At 37.9% G+C, this 19,499-nt stretch overlaps 1 protein-coding gene across 3 annotated transcripts in view; it reads left to right on the top strand.

Moving 5' to 3' along the window:
- Positions 1 to 19,499, top strand: part of WDFY2 (WD repeat and FYVE domain containing 2) — a 174,538-nt gene that overhangs the window by 74,933 nt on the left and 80,106 nt on the right. For all 3 annotated transcript variants that reach the window (XM_014851400.3, XM_070520613.1, XM_070520612.1), the window contains exons 2-3: positions 1,114 to 1,181; positions 13,360 to 13,433. In XM_014851400.3, the coding sequence (XP_014706886.1) occupies positions 1,114 to 1,181; positions 13,360 to 13,433 (142 nt within the window). The remainder of the gene's footprint in view (positions 1 to 1,113; positions 1,182 to 13,359; positions 13,434 to 19,499) is intronic.

The following is a 19,499-nucleotide window of genomic DNA, read 5'->3' as shown; positions in this document are numbered from 1 at the left end:
TTTGTCTGTAATTTAGTCGTTTTCCTACTACTCCATGTGGGAGACCCACTGAGTAGCTCAGGGAAAAAATTTAATACAATTTAAAACTTAGTCTAGTATGGTGAGTTAAATAGTATGTTTAGGTAGTGTCGAACTCTCTTTGAGATAAAAATGCTCACTCTTTGTCTGCTTTTTATCCTGGGATGGTTTGAGCATGTGGCGTGAGAGATGTGGCATATGTGATCTCTTAGCAGTGGAGAACTGCTCATTCCCCTTGGTTTGATGTCTACTACTTCTCTGGTCTCTGGGGCCATGTCCTGTAACCTCCTGGTTGTGTTTTCCTTGCTGGCATGTGCAGATGATGTCATGGCTGGTGTAACTCATAGTGGGGCCTTTCTGGTTGATAAGAACTTAGTGGTGCTCCTGGACTAGTTTATTCTCTCTTTGGCTCCTCTTCTCTGAGCTCTCCTGGGTATCTGCCATGTCTCTGTCTGGCCTAGAACTTCACTTATGACCTTTACTGCAGGGTTACCTGTTCCATGGTGGGCCCCATGGCCAACCCTCTAGCTCAGGAAATCTGAGTCTCAGAGCTTACCATTGCCAGACTACGTTTGTGAAAACGCTCTCTCAAGACAATGGCCTAGCCTGTAAAACGATGGACTTAGTATGTAATCCTTCTGTGCATGTCAGATGCTGCATATTGCTTCATTTTATCTCTTCACACTTCCTTTACTAGGAAAACCAAATAACTCCCCAGGCAGATGAATGCTTCTAGCAGACTAGGGCAAAGTCGTGTACTTGGAAAGGCAAAATAACAACAAAAATTATAATTTTCAAATATTATCTCTGTTCCACCATGTATATAGACATAATGAGGATAATATTTAAAAACTCATAGTAATTCTAAATGTATGCAAACCTTAAATTTAAGGAACGTAGGATCTTTAGAGAACATAAGTGGTATGCATGAATATATATAGTATATATATAGTTGAGATATATATAGTATATGATTAAGATATGTTATATATAAACTAAATACATATATCATTAGGAGGTTTGGTTTCTTTCTATTAACATTTTCCCATGACTAAAATTACTATGATTTAACACACACCTTTCTTTCTGTTGCAGGACAGTTCGTGTATGGTTAAAGAGAGACAGTGGACAATATTGGCCAAGCATATACCATGCAATGCCTTGTAAGTATCTGGATCTCTGTCTTTAAAAATCAGACATGGACTCCAACTCGCCTTCTTTCCAAGATTGCCTTCTCTGTGTCTTCTTCTTGAGTAGCGATGCCTGAGGGTTAGGATTACCATTCTAATGGAAAGTGCCATATTAAATCATTTTAGCTCTCAGTATGTAAAATAAGAAAATTGGTCTGAAATTGACTATATATTCATAATTTCTGAATAAGATTAATGGAAGAAGGACATAAGCTCTCTGATTACAGCCATCTCTCTCTCTCTTTTTTTTTTTTTAACTTTTTTGTCAAGTACTTCCTTAAACAACTCAAAATTTTGTCCGTTGATTACATTTGTGAAGTAAATTTGTTCTTGCATTATTGTTATATTATTTATTCAAATTCAAGACATTCAGCATTGAACATTCAATTCTCAAAAGGATTTGCTTAGGATTGAAACTTTCTAATTAGAAGTCAATCCTGGGGCCAGCCTGGTGGTGTAGTGGTTAAGTTTGTATGCTCTGCTTCAGTGGCCTGGAGTTCACAGGTTCAGATCCTGGGCATGGACCTACACACTGCTCATCAAGCCATGCTGTGGCAGGGTCCCACATACAAGATAGAGGAAGACTAGCACAGATGTTAGCTCAGGGACAATCTTCCTCAAAAAAAAAAAAAAAGAAGTCAATCTCATTTCCCTAAGATTTTATGTGAGAAATACATCCTTGCACTGATAAGTAGCGAATCTTTGAAATATAGTTTTTAAAAAATGTTATGACTGATTTTTAGACTCTTATACTGGCAAAAGTTCTCCTGCAGGAGGAGAAGAGCTGGCTCCCGAAAATAGGGAATTTCTTTTTAGTCTGCTCTTTTATCTTTAAAATTAATGAAGTTTGGGCATCCTATTCCATGTTTACTTAAGTATAAAATAATTATTTAAATTCATTATAAGTTATATTATTAAACATTTCCCTTACTCTCCTTCCTTCAAATCTTAATTAAAATTGACACCCTAGAAAAATCCCTCAGGTTTGTTGTTTGGGCTCAGGTCCCCTGGCTTGCTGCAGCGCGCACCTCTTCCCTGATACAAGTTTCCCAGTTTGAGAAATATTGCCACAGTGTATAGCTCAGAGAAATTCATGCACATTGTGGCTCTGATAAGGTTTATGCCTCTGGCAAAAGAGTACTGTTATAACTTAAACAGCAATTTTGCCTGTTTATGAACAAATGAATTATTAAGGATGTAATGGTTTTCTGTGATTTTCAAATTATCTTTGAGTTTTGCATGTCTTTAGAATTTTGTAGTAAATAGATAACCCCGAAGCTGAACCAAGTATTCTCCCTTATGTTAAGGAAGAAGGAACTTCTTGTAATTCTGAGTACTTACTCTCCCCTTACTTATTGTGTCTGCAGCAGACACCATTATACAGCAAGGGCCCTCAGTGAACTTTCTTTTTAAGCTGTGGCAATGATGAGGGCTTAGGTAAATGGAAAGAGAAGGGAATTCTCTGATTGATGTTTTTCCTGATTTTTAAGTGGTATAACTAGTCTTACCTATGGTCTTGCTTTTTCATCAAACCTGATGCAATATCTAGCTGGAAGATGTGGGGAAAGTCTGTAGTCCAGCAAGTTAAAGTTGACCCCAGAGACCTGTCACTCCCATAACTGTGAAGATGGAGGAGAGGCAGACCTGGGCAGAATGATGAGGGCTTGAGGATAGTGGGCAAGGAATCTTCTTGAGATGAACATTAATGGGAACCTCATGAAGACACAGGGTCCTAAGCAATTGTTTACTCCTCTCCTTCCGCATATACATTTTGGTGTCTTCTCTAATGTTCTTTGTATTTGAATATCACTGAGAATACAGAAAAGCCTCTAGTTGCATTTTCATTGTTTATTAAACTGTAGGCAAGAATGACTAAAGTCTGCCATAGCTCCTGCACCTGACTTTGGTGCTCAATAAATATATACTCACTGAAGACTTGAATCCAATAATAAACATGAGCTTCCCTGAGAACCTTATCATCCATTTTCTTAATGACTGAACACAGCTTTGAGAAGGAGGACCCTCTAATTATTTGCATACTTTGCCTATGGCCTTCTACTAAAAGGAGTAAAAACGAAATTACTTTGCTATTAAAATGTGTTCTGTGGACCAGCAGCATCAGAGACACCCAAGAACTTAGTAGAAATGCAAATATTGGGTTCTACCCCAGATCTACTGAATCAGAATCTGCATTTTAGTAAGATCCTTAGGTGATTTGAATGTACTTTAAAGTTTGAAAAAATTGTCTTGTGGCATTATAGGCAACATGCTGATCTGTTTACTCGTGCTTGTATGAACACATGTAAAGCCTCATGCATATATAGTGTTGATTTGTAAATACATGGATATAAGTACACATTCGGGTCAATGAAACGTTTACTGTGCACCTATTATGTATAGGCCGTTGAGCTGGGTGCCAGAATTTGCAGATGAACAAGGCGCATAAGTCAAGATGATTTCCATAATCTTTCATTGTTGGATTGCGCCACCACCATGGAGAGGTAAAAAACAAAAGGCTATGTTCTTCATATTTGGTCAGAAATTGGCTTTTATGGTCTTAGGAATCATGCATTCAAATGATATGGCAACTGCTCTCTGAGCAAGAATTTAAGTTTTGTTTAACTTGAGAACAGCAGAGTCTTATTGCATGAGGAAATAAGCTACATTTTCGGTCGGTTAGATAACCTGAAATAGATTTGAGTTTCCGAGGAGCTGTTTTGCAGTACTTTCTATTGAAAGGTGTTTTGTTAAGAGTTTACTTGGTATTATCCTTAAATAACTGTTATGTGGTTTTAGTTACAAAATAAGTGAAAAGGTACAGTATATCTGGAGGCTATAATATGGACACCACAAGGCAGATATGACCGTATTGTGTGTTTATAGTGGTGTATAATAAGTAGTATTCCAAATCTAGAAAAAGCAAAGAAAATATACAAGTAATATATGGCTTGTTTATTTTGTCCATTAAATACTTTTTAATAATTGTCATGTTCTGGGTAGGATAGTAATTTTCTGTAACATTGAAAAGAATTTAAAGTTTAGTGGAGGTTAAGTGAGTGGGAGGCATTAGATGAGAAAGAATGAATAGTGAAGGCTAAGTTTGAAGGCTGGGACTGAGCCTGAAAGGAAGAGTGTGATAAGGCTGTGCGAGCTTGGGGGAGTGGCAGACAAGAGAGAGATGAGAAGCTGACACATCATGATCAGAAACACAGCCGCTGCTTTGGGGGGTGTCCTTATACCCTGTCTTTTCTGAGAAAGCTCCCACTTCCCTTCTAGGAGGGAGCCTGGAGAAACCAGACTTGCCTGGTTAAGGCTGTTTGCCTCTGAGCCAGTCTGATTTTCCCAGGAATGTAGAATTTGGAGTAGGAAATGCTCAGCTGGTCCCTTGAATTGGGAACATGTAAACCCTACAGCTGGGAGGCATTTGAGTGCGTAAAGCAACAGTGAAAGCGGATCTGCTTAAAAGAAGTGTGAATCAGGGAGGAAGGACCACTTGGCTCCAGAGGGAAAGAAGTCTGAGCAAATGATTCCTGAACATTTTCCTCCTCTTCCTTCTGACACCCAGAAGCCTGGCTCTGCTCCTGCCTTTGAGTTCAAGAGATACCCCCCTTACTGGATATGCCCATCGGTGCTGAAGTTCACTCTGGTGGGTTTCTGTTACTGATGGCTGCAAGTGTCTAACTCAGCCTAGCCCGAAGTGTACACCTCCTGATTCCTCTCTGTTCAGTTTCTCCTGGATCTCTGTATCTTTAAAGAGAAAGAACTGAGCCACGTCCCTATTGGTGCCACTGTGGTGTTGAGCTGAAAATAGTCTGGGAAAAGTGAGGGCAAGTAAAGAGGAAAAGCAGAAAGAAATATTCATCCTGTTTTCTTTATTTCCTCAACTCAACAACTCAACAAATTTTAAATGTTTCTTCTGTATCAAACACTGTGCAATGTACTAAGGATATACTGGTTAAATACGGGAGGTGATTTCTGTCTTCATGTTGTGTACAGCCTGGTGGGGAAGACAGACCTAAAATAAGTACCACCCATGATGCATGGGGAGTGTTAGAACATGAGAAATAGGCGTAATGGGAACATGGTCACAGAGGCTCCCAGAGGAAGGTCCATTTAAAACCCCTGCTGTCTATAGAAAATTTGCGGTGGCTGGTAACTTGTTTTTTAGTTCCCTATTAAGCTGGTTTTTATGGATGAGTGAGAAATAAGAGCATTTTCTTATCAAATATTCTTTTAAAAAATTAATTCCCTCTTGACCTATCTCACGTAGTGGCTGCTTATTGCCTGTGACAAGATCAAGTTACAACCTCTGCAACTGGGACCTGCCTGAGCTTGGAAACCAGAGAGGGGCCTTTCTGAGAGTACAGAGTTGAGGTTTCAGTTGTAGCCATAAATGTGATTATTTGTTCCAGGCTTCTAACTGATACTATTTCAACCACCACATTTGCATTACATTACAGAGAAAAAAAAAACATGAAAAGCACAGGCATTCCTATTTTCATGGTTGAGTTATTTTAGATTTATTTTACCAACTAGGTTTGCCATTCCTGGGATCAGACAAAGGAATGGAGCAGAGAGCTCAAGCAGGAGCCAGGGTGGCAGGTGTTTGAGATTTTTCTTACTCTATTAAAGTATTGGGTATCGTGTCTAGGCCTTTATTGCCAACTTTTCTCTGTGAGTATGGAGAATAGGTAAAACAACATGGCTGCCAAAGATGTAGTGAATCCGAGGCTAAGAGGGCCGGAGCCTCAGGACTGAGGGTGTGTTGGACAATTGGAAAACCTCTGTGGGTTCTCTTGTTGCCAAGACAGGCAGGTGGAGTTTACTTTGGCTCTAAGTGTTTATGAATTTGTCCTTAAAGCAAAACAGGAGACAGTTTTTTAGAGATAATTACAAGTAAAAGGTGCACCTAACATAGTAATAAAATGACCTGTTTTGTCCTATTTCCAGCTCTCTGCCTTGGCCTTGTGGGATGGCATTTGCCCAGTCTGAAGTTGTGATTGGGTGCCTCAGTTTTCACACGTGTGGCCACTTTACTATTTGCTTTGCTAACTTTTAAAGTATAGCAACTCTAGTTCTCAATGAAAAACATAATTTTAGACGGTCTGCTTCCCAGTTTTTATCAAAAGCCTGGTTGAGAGAAAGGCTATTTATGGAGGGCAGCATGAAGGATGTGCGGTCCAGTTATTCATCTGTATTCTGAGTTTTCCCACTTTGTGTTAGCCCTCTGCAGAAATGACTTCGGTCGTTGTGCTCTCAGCTCATACTGATGTGTACATATAGGAAATGCCTTATGGCTGGCTTTGAAGTAATTGTCTACCATAATGCTCAGTGCCCCTTGGAAGAAGCACTAAGGGGGAATAGTTTTTAGATCTGAGGGCTAGAAACCCTTGGCTTTCTCTAAGGCAGAACTTCCCAACCTTTGTGCTACAGCATACTAACATGATCCAAATGGATTACAGGCCCTGGGAACTGATCCCCTTACCTGGTCAGGGGACCCAGTCATCTGGGCCCTAGCAATCTCTTCCGTTTACTCTAGCGACTGTTCAAATCTAATTTTCTGTATTTATCTTGAAGTGAAAAAGGTTGGGAGAATAGCTCTAAAGACCTAGGACTTTGTCCTTATGGATAATATGAAATATGGTACCTATTACATTTCCCAGCAGATCTTTATTCTCATTTTCTTTCTGTTCTTATGTATATTTTCCTTAGTCATGACTTTTTGCTTATTTCTATTGTTCAGTTTTATTGTATCTGCTTTTTAAGCCATTTCAAATTCTTTGTGAAATGAGGTAGAGAATGCATTAAATGAAGTCTCTTAGTTAAGACAAATAGAGCGATGAAATTTGAACATAATCGTACTCTTTACCTTAAATTCACCCAAAAATATGCATTGTTTAAGATTGGAGTTCTCAAAATTATAGGTTAGAACCTGTGCCTGGGTGGGAAACTGGAATTCAGTTTTCATTTTTGCTGCCAATTTGCTGAGTCTCTTCGGGCAAGTCCTTTACGTTTTCCCTGCTCTGAAGCCTGACAGATAAACTCTTCATTTTCTTTGACCTCAAATTTGCAGAAATGGGGCCCAGCCCCATGGCCGAGTGGTTAAGTTCCTGCGCTCTGCTTCGGTGGCCCAGGGTTTCGCTGGTTCGAATCCTGGGCGCAGACATGGCACTCCTCGTCAAGCCATGCTGAGGCAGCGTCCCACATGCCACAGCTAGAAGGACCCACAGCTAAAAATACACAACTATGTACCCGGAGGGCTTTGGGAGAAAAAGGAAAAATAAAATCTTTAAAACAAAACAGAATAAGAACCAGAACTTCAGCATCCACACTCTTAAAAAAAAAAAAATTTGGAGAAATGTTTTTGTTATGATATACATTAAGTAAGTATTTGTAAAATACTCTCAGGTTCTTGGTGTTTAGCAATATATGCTGTCATTGCTGGTCTTAACTCATAGGGAGTAGGAAAGATTGGCTAGTTTCTGAGGTTGTGGCTGGATTGGTTTCCTTGTTTTCATTTTTGGGGACTGTCATCTTACCGCAACAGATAACTTGATATTGAGGATTTAGAAAATTAAAATGATTAATATGTTCATATGCTTTATATGTGGGATGGAAATGAGTTATTTTGTATGTAATTGCAAGTGTTAATTTTCCCATTGTTGAGGTCAAAGGAGACCTTTCAGTAGTTTAGGACTGCGGATGGAGCTGGTTCGTGGCTGTCTCACCTCTTCTCCTGGGTTTATTGGAGTTCAGGGGAAAATTCATGTGAATAGATTAGTGATAGATAGATGTTTAAAAATAATGAATTTGGCAGTTCTGTTTTCATAAGGCAGTGATTGTTTTGGTGACTTTTAGACGACATGTTTAACTCAGTTGAGAAAGTTTCTTGGCAGCCTGGGGGATATGTGTATAAGTGGGAAATGCTTATCTTACTGTTTTAATTTATACCTTATTTCAAATAACTCCTTGTTGCTAGTTGTGAAGTGTGTGCTCCTTTGTTGGTTTCTTTTTGGTATTGATTATACTATGGAACCACTGTAAAAACAACTCATTGTTTTTACTCTTTACATTTTCAAAAATAGTAACGTAATCTGATCTTTTGCTTCTGTATTTACTAGTAAGAAAAGGTACCAAAGAAACTTCTGATTTTTAACAGAAATGAAGGAAAACAGATGATCTAAACTAAAGATAACAGATACTAATTAATCTGAGTAATTACAGCATTTGCTTAGCATACTCTTGTTTGATTTTCATATGACAGGGTATTTTAAAATGTATTATACTTAGATCTTAAACTTGTAGTTGTAACTTAAAGGTTGTCTGGGAGCAAAAATGACTACTAATTCATTGTAGTTTTGTTGATGAAGTAAATAAAAAATGATTAGTAGAATGCATTAAATAAATGAAAAATGCTTTTTAATGTTAGGCAATTAAAGTCCTAAATATAAGTGTTCTTAATAAAGTAAAGCATGGGTTAAAGATTGTAAACCTAATAAATATTATCTTGTGACAAATAGGGCTGAATAAAATAGTGTCCATGAAGTAAATGAATTAAATCTTTGCTTTGTGGTGGTGGGGTGCTCCTTGAAGGCTCTGTTCAAGGCCCTCTTCATGGGGTCCTATGTTTAACTTCACCAGGATGCCTTTAACACCTGGAGTTTGGTTCATGGAAATACTATTGTTTATTTAGTTTTAAAGTTCCCACCAGAACGTCTTATGAAGATTAGTGTCTCCTGCCAAATAATGCCTTTATCATTGTAAAGCAGTCAGTGTGATTGAAATCCACAGCTTAACCTTCAGTGAAACTGGTGTTTATTTGAGCAAAGTTTAACCATTCAGCAAAGAACAGAAAATAAACTAGTCATAAAATGAAAGAGTTATAGATGTAGATAATAGAAACAAGGAAACTTTCCCCAAAATAGAAGTATTTTGAGAATGCCTCCTCTCATCTACATTTTTTTAAAAAGCAAGAGCAATATTTTTTTTAAGAATACCTATGGGATAAAAGTGTTAGAAATACGAGTAGCCAGTTTCCTTCTAATCCACTTAATTATTGACTCTGTTGAGGTTGGTCTCTTGAGTTCCCTTTGTTTGGGGCTCATCTCTCTTGAACTTTTCCCCCTTCAAATTATATGGCCATTAATATAATCACTCAGACTGGGGCTTCTCTTTATTTTAGTTTTTCCTAAACTTTAAGGTGAGTGCTTGCCTGAAACTACAAAGATTTCATTTAAAACAAAAACAAAAACCTCAGTGGTATGAAAGTGTTTAATTTTAAAAATAAAATTTTGACAGGCCATCAAGGTCTAAAGTCCTGATACTAACGTAAGAGAATATTATTTCCCATTACCCATAGACCAGCACAAATTTCTTTTCTGAGTTGTGCCTTTCATTATCTTGCTTCCTAAAATTTTGCCAAATATACTTCTTTTGACTGTCATGAGTCTGAGACAGAAAAGGGAGATGGAAAATTTTAATCAGATAGTATGGAAAATGAACTTTTTTACTATTTTATTGAGAAACTGTGGTCAGGTTTTTTTCAGGTTTTAATGAAAATGTTGGGAAGAAAAAATAGAAAGCTGGGATATAACATCAACAAGACCATTTACAAGGTCTTGAATTTCATTTATTGGGTTTGTGTAGGAGCCATCTCAAGCAAACTATGCATAATGTAATAATGTGGGAGGCCTTGGCAAATGGGGGCTCACCCCACAAAGCTTACTTGGTGTGGTTATCCTTTCTCATGGGAAAGAGTTAAAGGTGAAGGGAATAAATATATCTTTAGGTTTTGTATCTTGCTGTATTTATTTCATCTAGAGATCAGGGATGCAGTTTTGATAGAGGAAGCCAGTCGAGGGGAGCTGTGTTGTAATTTTATAGTTCTGGTCAGCCACTTCACGCAGCCTTTCGAGAAGGCAGTTTTAAGGTGGAAGAATAGAATGGTCTCTCAACCACTTCATCTCTAACCTGAACTTTCAGCCGTCAGAGAGACCAATATTTCTTTATTGACTTGTGAATTATTAGTTTTACAGCATTTAAAGCTGAATTCTTACTTGTGAAACATCACGTTTTTGCAACCCAGCTACACATATTTCTCTTAAATCATGTTTTGTTTGTTTCCTCCTTTATTCTTCCTGCCAAAGGATTCCTTTTACCATTTGGACAGAATTACTATTAACTTACTGTCTTATTATCCTTCCCCAACAGTTTTGCCACTTTGATATTTCCTTGCATGGATAGGAGCCCATTTTGTATGGGCCATGGCACTATGCTTTCAGAGGTTGCTTTTTTGTTAATTTCTGGTGAGTTAAGGTTAGAAGAATCTCTGTGTCAATCTGTCTACTTCCCCCGAACCTCAAAAGGAAAGACATTTACTGTAACAACAAAGATGGTCATTAATATTCTTTTCAATTCACTCCCTGCCTCCTTGGCCCCGCAGGGCCTATGGGTAACCAACCCAGGGCCTATTCCTATGAGAGTGTCACAGTTGGGAACAGGTTTGAGGAACATCATAAGGCTCACCTACTAGAAGTCTTCCCCCTCCTCCTGGTTTGCTTAGGGTTTTACCATAATGCCTCTTTGAAGAGCTAATTATGCTCTCTAGCTCTGGCATTCCGCTGTCTAGAACCATCTTAGGTTCAACCATAGTGGTTCTAGAACAAGAGAATTTCTGGTCCTTTGTAGGAAAGGTCTTTTCCTTTTGAATTCTGGTGGTGATTCTTACTATCAACATAAAGTGATTTGAAATAAGGAGGTGACACTGGGGACAAGTGTTATAGTTCCTATATATAGTTGGTGTCACAATCTATAAATTCATTAATGGCAGCTGTAATACTTTATATATCATTGTATCACATGCCTGGAACATAGTAAGCATTCTAAGTTTTCATTGAAAGAATAATAGGAAATTTAGTAAATGAGAGAAAAAGTGAGGAATAAAGAAATAGCGATGTGGGGCCAGCCTGGTGGCACAGTGGTTAAGTTTGCACGTTCTACTTTGGCAGCCCGGGGTTCGCCGGTTCGGATCCTGGGTATGCACATGGCACCACTTGTCAAGCCATGCTGTGGCAGGCGTCCCACATATAAAGTAGAGGAAGATGGGCACAGATGTTAGCTCAGGGCCAGTCTTCCACAGCAAAAAAAAGAGAATTGGCAGCAGATGTTAGCTCAAGGCTAATCTTCCTAAAAAAAAAAAAAAAAAGAAGAGAAATAGCAATGTAGATTTAAGGGTAACCTGTGCAATATTGTAAAAAATGTCTTTTAAATCACATTCAAAGATCAGTGGATTTTCTAACTATTACATAACCAGATATGAAGTTTGGAGGGAATCACACAGAAAATACTTTTAATATGGTCAGGAGGCAGCTAAGTGATAAGGGTATTCTTGACTAGTCTCTAGCCTTTTGTGCTGCACTCGAGTTTTCATATGCTCAGACTTTTATCTTAAATCATTAGCTATTTAAACTTTTTAACAAGAATAGCAAAATAATGAGTAAAGACAATGTTATAGAAATGATCTTGTTACTTGAACACAAGAACTGTTTAGTTTTTCCATATATATTTTTATGTGTGTATTTACTTTATGTGGTTGTAATCACAATGTATTTTTTCTTTTGCTTTTTTCAGCTCACATGATAATTTTCTATGAAATCATTAGATTTTAATTCTGCACACATGTTAAGGGATTATGAGACCTGGCATCTTAGCATCTGTGTAGAAATTGTGTCAGCATAGTGTAGACCAAGGGCGAGTAAGACTGACTTTCTTAGGGCAGTGCATTAGATGTCATTTGACTGCTTTTTTCATCAGTGTACTTATGGCAATCTAGCTTACTTTTGTGGCCAAACCAAGAGAAGATATTCTGGCATACTGGTGGAAGTTTTGGGGGAAAATTGTTTTTCATATGAGTCCATTTTCTGAACATATCATGATTGAATGTTAGAAAAAAGGAAATACTTTATGCAGTTCAGAAGGTCTTTTTTTGTTGTTGTTCAGGGCCCTTTTATAGAAAATGAAAAAATGTTACTAAATGATGTGTTTATGCAATGATTCTGTTTGTAGAACTTGAAGTTCTTTGATAGTTTAAAGATAATCTAAGTTGGTTGTTTGAAAATAGGACTGTATTTGAATTATGTCTTTGAACCTTCTCCAACTTTTTTTTCCTGTGTGACCTTGGGTAAGACATCTAATCATAACTGAAAAGTAAGAATAAAAATACTTGATACTGATTGTGATTATGATGGTGGGTAGTTCATGATTGACAGGGCTACTGTGAAGCTGGGGCAGAAATTTAAAAATTGTGTTGGCCTCTGTAGAAAGACTATTTCAGCATAGGGTAAATTGTCAAAAGGCCCCTATCCTTACAAGCAATCATAGAGAAGGCAGGGACCCGGAAGGTGACTGTTTAGCAAGCACTTCTTGGCCACAGGTGGCTTCCAAGCATGCTAAATTTACTCAGTCACAGGTGAACTCAGGCTCAGGTTCTTGCAGACAGGGAGGCCCCGTCCAGGACTGGGTGAACTGACTCACCTGATTTCTTTCCAGTAGAGCCTGGCCCTGTGTCAAGTTGGTTCTCTTCAGATTGAGACAAATCCTCAGTCTTTTTTCATTCAACAGCCTCCAGCATATCTCTTGAATGCTGAGAATACAAGACTTCTCACAGTCTACATGCCCCAAATCAATTCTGAATCAAAAAACAGATTTCTATACTAGTGTGTGTATGTGTATGTGGGAAGGGAGGAGGGGGTAGTAAGATCTTTTGTTTCCCTAGTTCGGAAAGGATAGATCATTTCTACTAAAGATGGAGTTTGAGTGGAAGAGATTGGTGATGAAGGGATTACACAGCACAAAATATTGTTAATCTAGTCAGGCAAATTTAGGCTTGATATTGACAGAACAGCTGAGACCAAGTCCGTTGGAACTTGTCCAGTTTGAGAATATCTTATTTGTTATATTCATTAAAAGGATAACTGAAGAACTAGGGGTTGGTTATAAAATTACTGTTTTTATTTTTTGGTGAGTGGGAGTTAAATGCACTGTTTTGCAGGAAATAGTGGGAAAAAAATAGTCACACACTTTTAGTTAGTCACTCCTGAATCGATGAGAATCATCGTTTTGTTAATTTCATCAACATGTTCATTTCTTTCAGCTCCATGTTCATGCATGTCTTTTAACCCGGAAACAAGAAGACTGTCCATAGGTCTAGACAATGGTACAATCTCAGTAAGTACACATAAATAAGATTTCCAGTTGAAATACTTCCCTTCCTGTGGAGTATGTGTATATGTATTGTGATAAGAATTATTTATTAGTTTTTTTCAAATTAACAAATTAATTTCCTTGCTAGTAAAGTGGAAACTGCAGTCCAGCAAATTATGGTGAGGTGTAGGGAGAGCTGTCATAAGTCTCAACTTAAATGCTGACAAGATTCAGTTTGACTTACCAGGTAACCCAGTGGCTAGAATAGGGGCATTATGAGGTCAATGAGTGAACTGCATGATTCTGTGCATTAGTGAGAGCAAGCTGTGAGTCTAGCAGCTTTGATCAGATGGCTAATCATGATGTCATATGCTTCCCCACACAAGTGACAGACACAAGGGAAATGTCTTCGTTTAGACCTGCATGTCTCATCTTGTCTTTGATACTCGGTGTTCTCCTCCTTCCCCTCTCCCTTCTCCTCCTCGTTGTCTTCTTAACTCCCTCTGGTATGAATAGAATTCTGTAAATGTGTATGAATTTTAAAGAGAGCACAGAATCTAGATTTAGTCTGTAGGGTAGATCCAGATAAATATTAGACCCTTTGATTATAGATCTTGAGGGAACTGAAGTGATTAGAGATTGGAATTTCAGTTTTTACTACTTACTTAATGATCTTTTTACATATTTATTTTCAACTGGTATACTAACTAGTAACAAGACTGATCTGGCAAATTCTCCATTTTGGTAAATTCTCCGGTATTGCCTTTGTCCCAGGCAAGAGAGACCCTGTTTTGGGAGCTGTGAATTAGAGAACTCTGCTCTGGCCATACTTCTCCACAGGATGAAGGATCTGAGGGTCAACGGGTGGGCCTCGCCTAAGCCCTCGCTTTGCCCACTTCCATGCTCTGGAATTTCCTGCCCCCAAACAGCTTAGAGCCTGCTTCCGTGGCCTGCATGGGCCTTTTCCCTGAGTCTGTCTTGAGGAGGATAAAACCTGTCAGTGTACCCTTAGGCCTGAGGGGTGGCTAAGGTGCAGTGGTTTGAGGTGCGCAAGGCCTCTCAAGGTGTCAATAATCAATGGGCGAATAGGATGAGAAGGGTATGGGCTGGCCCTCCCATGTCGCCACACTATGGTGTGGAACTTCAAGGAGTCTAAGCATTCTAAATTGATACCTGTTCCTCCAGGTGGTTGAAGGTATATTTGTCAAGACTGGAGAAAGAGACCCTATTTTATTTAATAGTTTAACTTGATATATAACTTTTAAATATTTAGACATGTGGAATGTGGGTCTCCATTTGTAGTCTTCACCTAACCCCTGCAAATGTTAGAAGTGGGCCTGAAATTTTCCATTTGATCTTTAATCAAAACATTTGGTGACCTTTATGGAAATTTTAACAATATTGTTAAATATAGTCATACATCACTTAATGATGTGGATACATTCTGAGAAATGCATTGTTAGATGATTTCATCATTGTGTGAACATCATGGAGTACTTACACAAATCTAGATGGTATAGCCTACTACACGCCTATGCTACATGGTACCAATCTTATGGGACTACTGTTGTATATGTGGTCATTGACCGAATCATTGTTATATGGCGCATGACGGTATAAATCAGCCTGTTGACAAATATTTATGGAGTTTCTATAATATCCAATGCATTCGGTAAGTCTGTAAACTCTTTTCCTTAGGAGGACGAAAGAGAGGTTTATGATATAGATCTTTGTCTACTTTAAGGAAAGCTGTTTTAAGAAAGGGGTGTGTGGGGGGGATAAATTTATTTTTGAAAAATAAAGGGAAATAATTGGATTGTTCAGTGAACTGAAGTCTTCGTTACAAAGGAAATCTGAAAAGATGAGCTGAGATCCATATATTACCCAATAGTTCATGGAAAAGTATGTATAATACTCCCTGTTCATGGACAGACTTATGTGTATATAAAATATGGGTGATTCTTTGCATTTCTGAAATCAACGTAGGTGGTTAATAGATGCTGATAAATTTGACTTTGAAGACAAGAAAGGTGAGCAAAGTAAGTTGTGAAGAGTTCTGGCTATTTATTGTATATAAGAGGAGAAACTATCTTAGCCGTTATTTCTCTAGTAAATGAAACTGCCAGAGAACCAGAACATAAATCAGGGGCTGGACTGAGATACTTCTCTACGTGTGTCATTACAGTGTGGAGATGTCAAACCTTACCTTACCTTGATCTTCTAAAAAAGATTAAGGACCTGGCTTGTATGAAATAATTTCCTTAAAAGTTCCTCTTTTTTTGTTGCTGAAGAAAACGAATTGTGTCCCCTACCTATTCTTATCTGAAGAATTATAAAGAGCTCTGAGTTAGGGAACATGCATTGGGAGAACAGCATGTTTAAGGTTCAGAATTCTCATCGATCACTACAATAACAGGCTCTTTACTGAGAATACTTTAAAGTCTCAGCTGTTTAATAGTTTACTTTCTGGACGTGAGAAATCCTATTCAGAGACTATACATTCTCTGTTCCCTGAATATAGCAAATAAATTTTAAAAAGAAATACGTGTTAACTTATTTAAAACAAAGAAAGGATGAAATCAGAAAGTATATCCTTATTTTACTTTATTTTACTGAATAAAAAAGATTTAAGAGGCAGTTACCCTTATGTAACTGAGTAGTGAATTAGAGATGAAGCAGAGATAACAAATATAGACCATTCTTTCAACAATTTGGCCTAAGGGAAGGAAAGAAAGGGTGAGCACTGAAACAAGATGTAATAGTAGACAAGCGGCAAGAGGGCTGAGAACAATTTGGAGAATTTAGCTATGGGAAAAATGGGGAAACTTTTTTTTTATTTGAGTTCATAATAGTTTACATCATTGTGCAATTTCAGTTGTACATTATTTCTTGTCTGTCACCACGTAAGTGCTCCCCTTCACCCCCTGTGCCCACCCCTCAGCCTGCTTCCCTGGGTAACCACTGAACTGTTTTCTTTGTCCATGTGTTTGTTTATATTCCACATATGAGAGAAATCGTCTGGTGTTTGTCTTTCTCAGTCTGGTTTATTTCACTTAGCATAATTCCCTCCAGGTCCATCCATGTTGTTGCAAATGGGATGATTTTTATCTTTTTTTATGGCTGAGTAGTATTCCATTGTGTGTGTGTGTGTATATATATACACCACATCTTCTTTATCCATTCATCAGTTGATGGGCACTTGGATTGTTTTCATGTCTTGGCTCTTGTGAATAGTGCTACAATGAACCTAGTGGTGCATATATTACTTTGGATTGTTGATTTCAAGTTGTTTGGGTAGATATCCAGTAGTGGGATAGTTGGGTCATATGGTAGTTCTATTTTTAGTCTTTTGAGGAATCTCCATATTGTTTTCCCTAGTGGCTGCACCAGTTTGCATTCCTACCGGGAGTGTATGTGGGTTCAAGAATGGGGAAACTTTTGAGATAGAGGGAAAGACAAGAGTTTTAAGATGTAAGAGAGGAATGGCGTTTTATTTTTCACATGAAGTAGCAAGTTAGATCATCTACTGAGAGGAGCTAAAATGGGATGAAGGTATATTTTCATGTCTATACCTTTTGTTCTTTCTCGTCTTATACCTCAGAACCCCCTTCTACCATCTTGGTCTACAAAGTCCCAAATATCTTTCGAGCCTCTTTCCAATGTTCTCTGTCTCCTCACACACACCTTTTTTTTAAGCAGATGGTTCTTGAGCCCTACCAATTGAAATAAATCACACACAGTACTCAGTAGGTTAGCTGTATTGTATTGACTACTTTTGTTTTGTAAAAAGTTTTTCAGTGTGTCTCCTCCATTAAAGAGTTGAGTGTTTAGGACTTGGCCAGTCTTTTTTTTCATCTCCTCTCCCAGCAGATCTTAGTGTGGTTCCTTGTACAAATTAGAGACTTACTGAATAATTTCTTAAATAAGTTGTTGACTAAAGTACAAACTATTATTATTTAATATAGCTGGTTGTAATAAGTACCTGCTTAAATTCTGAGATAATTTATTTGTGTAATTCTGTTGCTGTTCAAAATGTTTTTCACAATGGCGTTAGCCTTCTACAGGGGAAAAAGTTGTGCCAATAGTTTAATTCATTCGAGTTTTCAGAAGTGTGTTCTGTTTTAATATTTAAAGAAGTCAGTCAGATTGTGCTAACTGCTATTCATGCTTAAGTAGGAATTTAAAATTTTCTATCACGGTGCCTCATGTATTCTAGACAACCAACAAATATTTAAATATCAACTACGTGCAAAAGATTATGCTCAGTTCTAACATGTGGCTCCTGGTTTCAAAGAGCTTATCATTCATTTGGGGAAAAATGAAAAATGAAGTTATGAAATAAGTAACACAAAGTAAAAAAAAATAACAGCAAAAGGAGCAGGACACCAAGGATTGTGATACTGGCACGGCAGTGAGGTCAGAGGAAAGTGGCAGAGATTGGTCTGGTCAGCTCCATGGAGACTGGATATGGGCTGGATTTAGAAGATGGGCTAGGGTTTGATTAGCTAAAGATAAGAAGGTAAGCTATTTCAGGCAAAATGAATGGCATAGGAAAAAAAAAAGAAATACAGAAGTAAGAAAGGACTAGAAATGTTTGGAGAGAAATGAACCAGTTTGAGAAGTGGATTATTGGGGTATGAAGTATAAAAGGTGGGATTTGATTTTGAAGGACCTGACGGAGGATGAGTAGTTAGCATTATGTAAAAGAGCTGGATCCCTAACAGGGAAGATCTCCCCTCCACACCACAGGAAGACTTTCTAAGATACTCAAAGAGGGTAATTGACTGGTGAGGAAATGTCAACACAGAAATTAAAGAATTTCCATTAAACTAATTTTCACCAACTCTACTGAATAATGGCTATAGTATAGTCATAATCAAGATGATCTTGCGAAGATAAATACATAGTCATTGAAGATTTTGACCAAGGCCACAAAATTATAAAATCTCTGTTCTCTGAAGATTATTTTCATATATGTGTTGTGGGAAGTTTGGGATAAGAGGAAAAGACTGATGTATATAATGGTTAGCAGTCAGGATCATGATTATTCTACAAAAATAAATGGTATTGACCATGTATGGATTTGTTGCTGTTGTTTTGGTAGTTCCTGTGGTTATTATATTCTTACAGCATATATTACTGTTAGTTCCCGTAAGTTATCCAAGGGATTGAAAGAGGAAAGAGAACTAAACATTTATTGAGCATCTACTATGTACCAAGCACTGCTTTCCATACATCGCCTCACTCCAGCTTCACAGTAATCTTATGATGTAGGTGGTATTACTCACATTTCTCAGACAAGAAGACTAAGGCTTGGAGAGTTCACATGCCTTTTCCAGCTTATTTAGCCAGAAGCAGCTCTCAGTGGAGATGGGAACTCTGTGTGCCTTGAAGCCCAGGCTTTCTCTTCACCCCATGCTGCTATCCAGGAGCTACTCCTGAGTCTGTAAAGAATTCCTGTGAAAGGTTTTCCATTCCCTGCCTGTTGCCTCTTCTGATAGACAGTTATATCCCTGTGCTTCTAGAGTACTCCTGAGCATGTTGCCTCATTTGTTGTGGGTCTGTCTCCTTCACTAGGCTGTGAAATACTGGAGGACAGAGATCATGTCTGCTTCAGTCTGTGACCTAACAGAGTTTCTAGACCACTGTAGACACTTTGTAAAATGTCTGCTTAATGAAGGAAAGAAGGCATTTCAATTCATATTATCAGGATGCTAAAACCAAAGTTGGGCACTTAGCTGGCAGGGTAAATTGCTCTCCACAGTTGATACAACATGAGTGAATCCTTTGTTTAAATGGCTGGTTTGGGCATATAGAAGAATTTGATGTCCATGCTCTGCTTCCTGAAATTCATAAACAGAGATTCATTAAGCAAGCAACTAAGAAACTTAAGTAGAACTATAATGTATTCCTGACAGTTTTCAGGACCCTAAAATATGTTGTTAATAAGCCTTTCATTGTCCCTTTTTAGCTAGGACTTCTAGTCTGAGGAACTTTTGGAATTATTGAAGGAATATGCCTTCTCACATCATTTATCATTATTTAGAGATTCATATTTTGCAATTAAACTAACAAGTTTACAAGAGCATC

Source organism: Equus asinus, chromosome 11, assembly GCF_041296235.1.
Source record: "Equus asinus isolate D_3611 breed Donkey chromosome 11, EquAss-T2T_v2, whole genome shotgun sequence".
NCBI lineage: Eukaryota > Metazoa > Chordata > Mammalia > Perissodactyla > Equidae > Equus > Equus asinus.
This window is presented reverse-complemented; position numbering and strand designations above follow the sequence as displayed.